General features: G+C 40.3%; 1 protein-coding gene across 1 annotated transcript in view; it reads left to right on the top strand.

Moving 5' to 3' along the window:
- Window positions 1-13,066, top strand: part of PDSS2 (decaprenyl diphosphate synthase subunit 2) — a 299,355-nt gene that overhangs the window by 249,024 nt on the left and 37,265 nt on the right. The window contains exon 6 of the mRNA XM_025384118.1: window positions 355-486. Coding sequence (XP_025239903.1) covers window positions 355-486 — 132 coding nt within the window. The remainder of the gene's footprint in view (window positions 1-354; window positions 487-13,066) is intronic.

Here is a 13,066-nt window from a genome sequence, read left to right as displayed (position 1 = left end):
GGGTTCAAGCAATTCTCCTGCTTCAGCCTCCCGAGTAGCTGGAATGTGTGTGCCACCACACCCGGCTAATTTTTGTTTTTTTTAGTAGAGGTGGGGCTTCACCATTTTGACCAGGCTGGTCTCGAACTCCTGACCTCAGGTGATCCACCCACCCCAGCCTCCCAAAGTGCTGAGATTACAGGCATGAGCCACTGCACCCAGCCTGAAATGTTATTTTGTTTATTAAAGTATATCTAAAAACTGCATTCCTTAAGCTTCATAATTCACTGCATTAACTGGTACTTTCTGAATATAACTAAAACATACTAGTGTATATACATTTCACTAATTTACTCATTTAACTGCTTCTTGTAGATAAATTCTGATGTCCAGCCTTTTATTAAAGAAAAGACCAGTGACTCCATGACTTTTAATCTAAACTCAGCTCCTGTAGTCTTACATCAGGAATTTCTTGGAAGAGATTTGTGGATTAAACAGATCGGAGAGGTAAAATGAAATTACTCCTGTTTTAGGTACCATTAGTAATTAGTGGATTTTAGAACATAATTGATATCTCTTGCTGATATAAGGCTATAGATGAGCCTTAGGCATATTCATGTAACAGGTAAAATTCTTTCTTTGTAATCTTCGTTTTTAAGAGGTAAAATATTAAAGTTAGAGATTGCAGTACTGAATTTTTCTATTATCTGAGTTCTTAGAATACTGCAACACAAAACTAGTGCCTGTGGTGAATGCTAATTAACTCAGATGACTTTTTTTTTCTAAAGGCTTTCAAAAATTGGGCTATGGTAATAGCACCACCCTATAACTGACTGCAATTTCCCATCTGTGGACTCTCGCACAAGCTGCAGAATTCCAGGAGCTCCGTCTGTCAGCTCATTGGGTTATTTTAAAACAAACTTGGACCCTGAATACTTGTACTGAGGCATTATCAAAGGGGAAAAAAAAAAAAAAGCATGGCGAAGTGGGAGGGGTAAAGGGGCTTGAATTGGGTAAATTTCTCATTTTGGCAGTTGAGAGGGAACTTTTTTGATTTTCTTTTAATTCAGAAACTCTAGTGCAAAACTTCTTGTCTTTTTAGCCAAAACCTCTTGGAATTTATTTAACTTCGTGGCTGTAATTGGTTGGGTTAATCTGAGGCTCTGGACAGAGAAACCAGGCACAGCTGAGGGTGGGGGTAGCCACCATCCTTAAAGGAGCGAGGATGGGTGGGTGCAGTGGCTCATGCCTATAATCCCAGCACTTTAAAATGCCAAGGCGGGAGGATCACTTGAGCTCTTGAGTTCAAGACCAGCAACATAGTGAGACCTCATCTCTACAAAATTAAAGTTTTTGAAATTAAAAAAAAAAAAAAAAAAAGCTGAGAGCCTAAGAGAATATCTGCATTCTGAAAGACGATTTCCTTTCTCCCAACCCTTATTGATTCTCAAAATGCTGGCAGCCAACTTAAAATTCCTCATATTCACCAAGTAGAAAACTGAGGATTTCTTTCTGAAAAAACTGTCAAACTCAGGAGAAAAGCCCTGCAGACGTGGATATTTGGGGCCTCCTCAGTAAACATGCCATATCCCTGAGCAGTCCTCCACAGCAAGACCCACCACTTGACAAGCCTCAGAGGATCTAAGTGCCCAGAATATCCGCTGCCTTACTCTGAAGCAGAATAGGAAAAGAGGACCACTGGGCATTTGAGAAAAGCTGCTTCTACGAAACAGCAAGTCAAAAACAAACTGATAAAAAGATAACTTAGAGGAAATAGAGACAATGCAAGCAAAGGCAGATGTTTTTCAAAGCACTATAATCAATATAATTGGCAAGGAAGGATATTAAATCCATGGTATAATAATAGATGATACATTAAAAAGGACAATTCAAGAATAAAAATTAGAATTAGAAAGTATAAAAATATGATTACAGAATTTTTTAATCAGAAGAATGGAAGATACAAATGAAAAAATCTCCCAGAAAATTGGACCAAAAAACGATGTTTTAAAAAGAGAAAAAAAGTAAGAAAACTAAGGACTCTTTCAAGAAACCTTGTATCTATTAAGAGTCACAGCCAGGCCGGGCACAGTGGCTCACACCTATAATGCCAAGACTCTGGGAGGCCAAGGCAGGTGGATCACCTGAGGTCAGGGGTTTGAGACCAGCCTGGCCAACGTGGTGAAATGCTGTCTCTACTAAAAATACAAAAATTAGCCAGGCGTGGTGGTGCCCACCTATAAGGCAGAGGCTGGAGTGAGCGAGATAACACCATTGCACTCTAGACTGAGAAACAAGAGCTAAACTCCGTCTCAAAAAAAAAAAAAAAAAAAAAAAGGAGTCACAGGCCAGGTGTGGTGGCTCATGTCTGTAATCGCAGTAATCTGAGCACTTTGTGAGGCCAAAGTGGGTGGATCACTTGAGGTCAGGAAGTCAAGACCAGCCTGGCCAACATGGTAAAACCCTGTCTCTACTGAAAATACAAAAAGTAGCTGGGTGTGGTGGTGCACGTCTGTAATCCCAGCTTCTCAGGTGGCTGAGGCACAAGAATCACTTGAACATGGGAGGTAGAGGTTGCAGTGAGCCAAGATTGAGCGACTTCACTCCAGCCTGAGTGACACAGTGAGACCGTCTTTTTTTTAAAAAAAAAAAAAAAAAGGCCAGGCATGGTGGCTTACACCTGTAATCCCAGCACTTTGGGAGGCCAAGGCAGGTGGATCACCTGAGGTCCAGAGTTCGAGACCAGCCTGACCAACATGGTGAAACCCCATCTCTACTAAATACAAAAAATTAGCCATGCTTGGTGACTCACGTCTCTAATCCCCGCTACTTGGGAGGCTGAGGCAGGAGAATTGCTTGAACCCAGGAGGCAGAGGTTGCATTGAGCCAAGATTGCACCACTGCACTCCAGCCTGGGCAGCAAGAGTGAAACTCTGTCTCAAAAAAAAAAAAAGTCACAGAAAGAGTAAACTGAAAACAGAGGTAAGAAAATTAACAAGTTTTAAAAAATAAAAATTATGGCTGGGCATGGTGGCTCATGCCTGTAATCCCAGCACTTTGGGAAGTCAAGGTGAACAGATCACTTGAGGTCAGGAGTTTGAGACCAGCCCGGCTAACATGGCAAAGCCCCATCTCTATTAAAAATACAAAAAAATAGCCGGGCATGGTGGCCCGGGTCTGTAATCCCAGCTACTAAGGAGGCTGAGGTCTGAGAATTGCTTGAACCCTGGAGGCGGAGGTTGCAGTGAGCCGATCGTACCACTGCACTCTATCCTGGGCAGCAGAGCGAGACTCTGTCTCACACACACACACACACACACACACACACAAAAGACACTTTACTGAGTTTATTTTTAATCTTCTAAATGGTAATGTTCATGTTTATTTAAAGCTTTATAAGATAACAATCTTGTTGCCTCCTAGTCAGAGATAGGGAACACAATTTGCATAACACCTAGGAGGGACATTCCACCCTAAATCTCAAGGAGGTTGTTTATTAATCCTGAAATTAGTTCTCTTTCTGATTTTTTCATGTTATTTACCCTCCTGGATATCTTTGTGATCCTTTCCTTCCCTCCCCCACAGTCCTCTCCTTCAGTTTTGAATTTGATTGCAAGATCCTTAACGATACTAGCAGATTCATCTTTGAATTACCCATAGTACCTGCCGCAGTGGCTTACTTGGAGTAATTACCCAATTAATATTTGTCAAAAAGTGAGTGTGGTGTGGTCTTGCAGGGTGAAACTGGTGGCAGCCCAGTTTTGTTAAATACAGTTAAGTTGGTATAACAGAAATGGCTCACAGAGGACCAGGATTTGGAAGGTCTAGATCAAGATTGTCCAGCCCTTGTGGGCCGCATGCAGCCCAGAACAGCTTTGAAAGTGGCCCAACACAAATTCGTAAACTTTCTTAAAACATTATGAAGGTTTTTTTGCAATTTTTTTTTTTAGCTCTCAGCTACCATTAGTGTTTATGTGTTTTATGTGTGGCCCAAGACAATTCTTCTTCCAGTGTGGTCCAGGGAAGCAAAAAGATTGGGCACTCCTGGTCTAGATTCTAATTTGGACTCTGCTAGCATCTATGTAAACTTAATCACATTCTCTCATATCCTCATTATTCGTTTCTGTAAATTGATGGCCTTAAACTAGATCTTTTCCAAAGTCCCTTTCAGCTCTCAAATAAATCTAAGAAATAGGTCTCTTAGACGAGATGCGTTATAAGAAAAATATTTATCTCTATTAGAAACAGGCCACGAATGGTGGCTCTCGCCTGTAATCCCAGCACTTTGGGAGGCTGAGGTGGGTGGATCACTTGAGGTCAGCAGTTCCAGACCAGCCTGTCCAGCATGGTGAAACCCGTTCTCTACTAAAAATATAAAAATTAGCGGGGCATGGTGGTGCATGCCTGTAATCCCAGCTACTCAGGAGGCTGAGACAGGAGAATCACTTGAGCCCAGGAGGCAGAGGTTGCAGTGAGCCAAGTTTGTACCAGTGCACTCCAGCCTGGGTGACAGAGTGAGACTCTCTCAAAAAAAAAAAAAAAAAAAGAAAAGAAAAAAGAAACTTATACAAGTTTTAACACAGAAATAGAGAAATCTTGCTCTCAATGATGGAAGTCACCTGTGATTTTTTTATTACCACATTTAAAATTACTTCTTTACTCTGCCCAGGCAGGTTTGTGTCTTATCTGCCCTTTTGGTTTCCTGCTTGGAAAGAGTGAGAATTATTGACTAGACAAGGAAGCCGGGAGGTTACATACTCCCAGTGCCCGTTCAGCACCATTGTGAAGCTAGGAGCAAGAGCACCTCTGGAATTTTCCTTATCAGGCTGTACCACCTCTTCTCCAGCAACTCCTTTCTCCTGAAAAATCTTAGGATTAACTGGCCCTCTTCCATCACAACTATAGGCCTATGGATGCATGTGCATGTTGACACACATGCACACAACCACACTCTTTCACAAAAGGCAGTTAAGACCAGAAACAGCTGAAAAACATTTGCTGAGCTTTTTCTCCATACTAAATTCTACAGCTCTCTCCCTGCCTTAATTTTAAATTTAAATTTGTAACTGCTGAAAAATAATGATCAGGAAAAAATACTGTTAGTGAATGGGTTATTCACCCTGGGGAGGTGAAGTCATTACTCAGTTATCTCATTTTGATTCCTAAGAAAAGAAAGTAGAATCCTTCAGAGCACCACAGAGCTCTGACTCTCTCAGGGAGTCCAGGGGCTATTGCAGGTCAGCAAGCTTTATTTTTAATGATCCTTCTAGTTTTCTGCTGCCATTATAAGTCACCTGAAGAAATAAGAATTATGGTTAGATTTTCTTGGCTATTCCTAATAGTACTGAAATGTCACTTGGGCTTGTGACATTCTGACACTGTCATAACCAGCCATAAAATACCTTAAGTGTACTACAAATTACCATTGCTAAGCTGTAACTCACTTGTCCCTAGATAGCTTACTATTACTCCTTATTCAGAAAGTAAAACAAAAACTGCTAGGTAAGACTGGTGTGCGTGAAAATAACACATGCATATTCTTAAACAAAAGAGAAAATGCACATGCAGATTATTCATTAATACCACGTGTGATACTCTTCTAGTTCTTTAAGACATTTTTAGTGGTTTCAAAAGGAATAATATTAATATCATCCTCTATCCTATATAGAAGGCATACAGTGTAGGCATTTGAAAGGACTATATGCATGACCACAAATACTATGAAATGGTTCTAGATATCTCCTAAAATAAAATATTTCTTAAGACTTTCTGTTGCACTTAAGGAAACAAAGTGCTTGACTACAGGAGATACAGCAATAAGTTGCCTAAAGATTGTCTATGACCTTGTAGAGAGGGGATAAGATAAATACATAAATATATAAATGTAAGGAATACTGTAATTCATGCCACTTGGGGAGCATAGAGGAAAGACAATTGAATTTCAGTTGGAAAAGTCAAGAAAGAGGTTTATGAAGTCAGTATTAATAATATGTGAGATAGTCCTTAAAGAAGATTTGATAGCAAAGATGAGAATGGGGAGCTTCCTAGGCAAAGGAAACCATGAAAAAGTGATACATATGCAGGCATGCAGTGTAGTCCAAGGAAAAAAAAGTGTTTTAATTTGGATGGAATGTGAAAAACATAGGGTGGTATCAGGGACAGGTGAAGAATTGCTCTGAAATAGTAATAATTATATTTAAAAGACTGGCTTATATAAGAATATGTACATGAATGTTCAGATCAGCAATATTTACAATATCCAAAGGGTAGAAATAACCCAGTGTCCATCACCTGAAGAATAGATAAACAAAATGTGGTATACCCATACAATGGAATATTACTCAGCCACGGAAAGCAATGAGGTATTGATACATGCTGTAACATTCATGGGCCTTTACAACATTATATTATAAGCCGGGTGCGGTGGCTCGCGCCTGTAATCCCAGCACTTTGGGAGGCCGAGGCGGGCAGATCACAAAGTCAGGAGATCGAGACCATCCTGGCCAACGTGGTAAAACCCCATCTCTACTAAAAATACAAAAATTAGCCGGGCGTGGTAATGGGCACCCATAATCCCAGCTACTCGGGAGGCTGAGGCAGGAGAATTGCTTGAACCCGGGAGGCGGAGGTTGCAGTGAGCCAAGATCGTGCCACTGTACTCCTACCTGGGGACAGAGTGAGTCTCTGTCTCAAAAAAAAAAAATTATAATAAGTGAAAGAAGCCAGATGCAAAAGGCCACCTATCATATGATTCCATTTATGTGAAACATCCAGAGCAGACAAATCATAGAGACAGAAAAAAGACTGGTGGTTGCCTGGGATTGGCTTTGGAAAGGGAAAGGGGGAGAGACTGTGTAATAGGTACAGGTTTCCTTCTGGGGTAATAAAAATGTTCGGAACTTGTTAGTGGTGATGATTGCACAACATTGTGAATGTACTAAATGCCACTGAATTATACTTTTTTAAACGGTTAAAATGATTAATTTTATGTTATGTAAATTTAACCTAAATTTTTTAAGGACTTTGGGATGTTTAACTATGGCAAATCAACTTGATGAAGAAGTCATGAAGCAGACATTTAAAGTTTTCGAGCCAGATATTATCAAGGTCTGAGCTGTGAGGGAGGTAAATCTGGCTATATTATATAGGATGAAAGGAACTAAAAGATACTGAAAGCAAAAAGATCAATTAATAAGTTTTTGAAAACCCATTGATAAGTGCAAGAGAAAAGCCCAATCAGATTGTTGGCAATGAGAATGGGAAGATAAGGAGGTTAAGCGTAAAACTCATTTCAGAGAAAATGTGTAGGACTAGAAAACTGATCTGATAGGGAGAGGCTAACACGTGTGGACTGGGAAGGGGGGGTCAGGGGCTAAAACAAGGGTTTTGGACTAGGATAACAGAAAAAATTAAGCCACTAATATAAATAGGAAAGTTAAGTGGAAAGACTGGTTTAACTTAGGTTCTTGACATGGTGAGTTTGAAGTACTCCATCAAGGTTGATGGCCGTTGCCTTGGGAACTTGCTGCTGGAGGAAGCAACTAAATTCTACTGTTAGCCTGATTCCCTTACTCATGGCCTTTCTGAGACCTGAGTAGATTTTTTTTCCTGGTCACACTGTGCGATTTAAAATTTCATGTTTCTTCCGGATTCCAAGAGAGCAGCATAGCAAGAAAAACAGGTTGCAAAGAAATAACTACGACCTATGAGCAGAGAGATTTGTTATGTAGATAATATAAGTAGTATCTCCTGGTCTTTCTCTAGTATATCTAGTATCTTCTTGCCTCTCTCCTTTTTAAGATTGAACACCATAGCCTTCTACGTCTGCTGTTGCTCCTTTTTCTCCAGTGAACCAAAAGAACAGAATATGAGAAAATTAATTCCTTGGACATCCACACTTGCCTCTAAAAGTCGATTAGCTTTGCCAGTTGAAAGAGATGGTAAAATAGGTACCCAAGTGAAGCAGTCCATGTCTGAATGGTGTTAACTTCCTTGCACATGCCTTTTGTGCTCTCTTATTCATAGAGAATGACCAAGATAGCAGAGAAAAGGCCTGCCTTGTTCCTTTGTATTCTGCTGTCTTTCCAGCTCTGTAACTAGACAGCCCAGCAACACAAGACCTGCTTCTACCAAACCAATACTCAGTGAGCTGCTCTAACTTCAGGGCTAGCAGATGTAGTAGATTTCTGATTTGTGACCCTTCTTTCTGTTATCCCCATACGGGTTTTTTGTTTGTTTGTTTTGTTTGTTTGTTTTTGGTTTTGGTTTTGTTTTTTTCCAGAGATGACCAGCCTGAAATGTATTTTAAATAACATTATAGGGCTGGGTGTGGTGGCTCATGCCTATAATCCCAGCGCTTTCGGAGGCCAATGTGGGAGGATTGCTTGAGGCCAGGAATTCAAGACCAGCCCAGGCAACACAGCAAGATCCCCATCCCTACTAAAAACTTTTAAAAGTAGCCAGGTGTGGTGGCATGTACCTGTAATCCCAGCTATTCAGGAGGCTGAGGCTAGAGAATCTCTTGAGTCCAGGTCAAGGCTACAGTGGACCATGATTGTGCCACTGCACTCTAGCCTGGGCAACAGAGGGAGACTCTGTCAGACAAACAAATAAATAATTATTATAGTAAATGTCAGTGTCCTTAGGGACAAATGCTGAAGTATCTAGGGGTGAACATCCTGATTTCTAAAACTTACTCTCAAATAATAAATGGTCATGGAGAGAAAGAGGGAAAACAGAAGTGATAAGGTGTTAGCAGCTGGTGAGTCTAAGTGGAGGGCAAATGAGTGTTCACTGTATTCTTTCAACTAAAAAGTTTGTGGGAGCCGGGCGTGGTGGCTCATGCCTGTAATCCCAGCGCTTTGGGAGGCTGAGGCGGGCGGATCACAAGGTAGGGGGGTTTGAGACCAGGTGGCCAACATGGTGAAACCCCATCTCTACTAAAAATACAAAAAATTAGCCGGGCATGGTGGCAGGTGCCTGTAATCCCAGCTACTTGGGAGGCTGACGCAGGAGAATCACTTAAACCCAGGAGGCGGAGCTTGCAGTGAGCCGAGACCGCGCCACTGCACTCTAGCCTGGGTGACAGAGCGAGACTCCGCCTCAAAAAAAAAAAAAAGCTTGTGGGGGAAGGTAGTTTTCCTTGAAGATTTAAAAAGAAAATCTTTAAAAATGACAGTTATTCTGAAATATAGCCTGTAACATTTGGGAAGAATAACCTGATAAGTAGAGATAATTAGTCTCTAGCAATTTCTGGACTCCCTGCTGTGGTATATTAGTTTTCTGCTTTTAGAAAAAGGTGTCCCCATATCCAGCTTTCAAGTCCAGATAACAGTAGTTAGAAATTGGAAACAGTTCATTTATGTCATCCAATCCTTCTTTGTTACCTGACTTATAAAAAAACGTTTGTTTCTTAAAGTAAAAGACCACATTGTACATCCATTACTTACCAACAGGGAATCTGTCTGCCTTTAGTCTGCAGAGACTGGTATATAAACCTTTGGAATTAATTCCTTTGTGCATCCTCTCAATCAGAATGCTGGCTTTTTTTTTTTTTTTTTTTTTTGCTTTTGTATGGAATATTGTTTTACAGTGTTCACTGTAGCTGTCCAAGGAGACCTCCAGTGTCATGAGCACAGGCACACTATCTTGTCTATTTTCACATTTTTAAAAGATAAAACAAGGTTCAAACCACACATTCTCTGTGAACTGCTAAAGATTGGGAAAAAATTACTTTCTTTTCTCTTGACCTGGATTGACAAGAAGCACACCTACAGGAGGCAAAAAGATGAGTGAATCCCTTTTAAAGACCCTAGTAATGAAGCCCTCAGGGAATTGCTGTGTATGGTAGAATTTACAGCAGCTTCTGGGGACGAACAGTGTGGCAGGAAGAGGTTCAGGACTGCTGGCCGTTGAAATATAGATTCCATTTATTTTATATCAGCCTATTTTGGGCCCCTGTGAGAAAGTTATCTTAATAATATCTTGCTCTGGCTGGCCGCGGTGGCTCACGCCTGTAATCCCAGCATTTTGGGAGGCTGAGGTGGGCGGATCACCTGAGGTCAGGAGTTCGAGACTACCCTGGCTAACATGACAAAACCCCATTGCTACTAAAAATACAAAAATTATCCAGGCATGGTGGTGGGCACCTATAATCCCAGCTACTAAGGAGGCTAAGGTAGGAGAATCGCTTGAACCCGGGAGGCGGAGGTTGCAGTGAGCCAAAATCATGCCATTCCACTCCAGCTTGGGGAACAGAGTGAGACTCTATCTTAATAATAATAATAATAATAATAATAATATCTTGCTCTGCTAGAAATACACATGAGAAGTGGCAGATGTCAGAACAAAAAGGGAAAAATTGCAGTACTCCATTCTCCTCGAGACTTATGAAGTTTACATAGTTGTTCTCTTTCAGCCTTTGAAGTAAACCCTGATGCACATAGAAGCACAAATTGAAAAAGACATTAGATATAGGCCAGACCAATGATCTGCAAACAAATCAGAATCTCAGGGGTAGGCTATGGAGAATATGCATTTTTTACAAGCTACCCAGGTGATTCCAATACATCCAGCCCAGCATTTGTGAGAGCCCAGCATCTGGGAACTTCTGGTCTGGTCTGATGCTCTACAGATCAAGAAATGAAGGCCTATATAAAAATGTAAAAATTATTCAAGGTATTAACCAATAAAGGACTAGAAACCACATTTTCTGGCTCTCAACAGATCCATCTTTCCAGGTCACAATGCCTTTTGAAGTGTTCACAATTAAGATCTTAGGCCTCTTGCTATAATCAGTAGACAAGGCCTTTAATACCTGAAATTTTGAGGTGTATGTCTTGAAATCTCTCTGGAGATCTAGGTTAGACGCATTGCTTTTAAGTTTGAAGCACTTAATTATACTAATTCTTCTCTGTCCTAGTCTTTTGTTGTTTAATTTTCATGAAATTCTTGAATTTGTTTTCTACAGATGGAAGCTTAGATTTCTTTCTTTATTTATAAATAGAAGGTGGGTGAGAAAATGAAAATATGCCATTGTTCAATATGGGTAAAAATTATGTATAAGACATCAGCTAAGGGCTCTACATTACCTACATACTAGCTCACAACCAAAAACATCCAGCTTTCCTAGAACTAGGAGTAAGTAAAATTCGTTTTTCCTGTCATAAAATTTCCTGAATAAATAGTACATAACCAATACATATAAAGAAAAAGCTTCATCCGTTTATTCATTCACTCAGACAGTGATCTCAACTTGGGATACAGTTGTGAGCAAGAGAAAATTTCCCTGCTTTCATGGAGCTTGGGAGATTATAGGCGAAGCATATCTAAAACAGTATTGTATAGCTAGGTGCAGTGGCTCACGCCTGTAATCCCAGCACTTTGGGAGGCCAAGGCACGATGATCACTTGCATCCAGGAGTTCGAGACCAGTCTGAGCAACATAGTGAGACCCCGTCGCTATAAAAAATTCAAAATTAACCAGGTGTGGTGGTACATAACTGTAACCCCAGCTACTCAGGAGGCTGAGGCAGGAGGATCGCTTGAATATGAGAGGTTGAGGCTGCAGTGAACTGTGATTACAGCACTGCACTCAGCCTGGGTGACAGAGAGAGTAAGACCCTGTTTCATCAATCAATCAAACAATCAGTCAATCACAATACTTTGTAACCTCCTAGAAGATAAATTCCAAGAGGTCACACATTTTGATCTGTTCTGTTCATGCCTGTGTCTGTAGTGCCTAAGCAGTGCCTGACTCATAGTAGATGCTCAATGAATATTTGTTAAATGAATGAGCAACCAAGAGGTATAATAGAAGCTATTGCTCCTCCCAAATTAACTATTTTACAAAAAGAATAAGGATAGTGTTTAATGAGAAATATTTATGTAGGAATCTAAATCATTTATTTGTATCTAACTTGATATATTTTAATTAATTTATTTTTTGAGACAGGGTCTCAGTCTGTCAGCCAGGCTGGAGTGCAGTGGCGCAATCACAGCTCACTGTAGCCTTGACCTCCTGGACTCAATCAATTTGCCCACCTCAGCCTCCTAAGTAGCTGGGACTACAGGTGTGCGCCACCATGCTTGGCTGATTTTTGCTGTGTTGTTGTTGTTGTTGTTGTTTGTAGAGACAGGTTTCTCGCCATGTTGCCCAAGTTGATCTCAAACTCTCGTGTTCAAGCGGTCTGCCTGCCTTGGTCTCCGAAAGTATTGGAATTACAGGCATGAGCCACCATTCCTGGTCACTATATTTTTATAAGCTCTAAAGCTTTTTGTGAGAAAACATCATATCAGAATGTCTATTGTCAGGTACGTTTGGCATATGTAGATATTATACCCATATATTAGCTGAAAATGTATGTGTGTGTGTGTATACACACATACATATAATATATGTATTATATACCTATAAAAGTTTAAATATTTACCAGAGTTTTTTTCCTAAAATGATACTTTTATGTGCAAGCTAAGGTAATAAGAGTAAAATGATTTCACAGAGCTAGAATGTTTGTTGTGACAAAATGAAAAGGACATTTGGGTGAGACATATCAATAGTTGCATGTTCAGATTATAATGACTGGCAATGGTGTTGTCATTTTATGTAGGCTTCTACTCTCTCAGCTTTCAAACCATTGTGGAGCCGATGTTGAGCAGATCTAGATTATATCCATGGAGTTTCTCTGCCATCATCCCCAACAGTGTATCCCTACTGGGTGACAGGGTAGTGGCCAAGCTAAGAAAACAAAGTAGAGTGAGCTTGAGGTTTGAAAATAAGTTGTGATTAAGCACAGGTACTTCAAAGTACTAGCATTTTCTAAGATGATTAGTCTATAAACAAAGTACAGGATGGGAAAAATGGTTTTACAGAAATTTGTGATAGGCCTACTCTAGACGTCCTTATCAGTAAAGAACATTATATTCAGTCTTCTTACCTGCTGAATTTTTTTGAGACAGAGTGGGAAGTGGCTCAATGCAGCCAAAAGGAAAATTCCATCCCTAAGTTATTGTCAGTCATAGTTTCTCCATGGTTTGCCTTTCAGTCTTTGACTACAGAAGTTCAACTTTCTTTCAACAAATGCTACTTT

Source organism: Theropithecus gelada, chromosome 4 (genome assembly GCF_003255815.1).
Source record: "Theropithecus gelada isolate Dixy chromosome 4, Tgel_1.0, whole genome shotgun sequence".
In the NCBI taxonomy this organism is placed as follows: domain Eukaryota; kingdom Metazoa; phylum Chordata; class Mammalia; order Primates; family Cercopithecidae; genus Theropithecus; species Theropithecus gelada.
The sequence above is the reverse complement of the archived record's forward strand: the minus strand, read 5'-3'. Positions and strand labels throughout refer to the sequence as shown.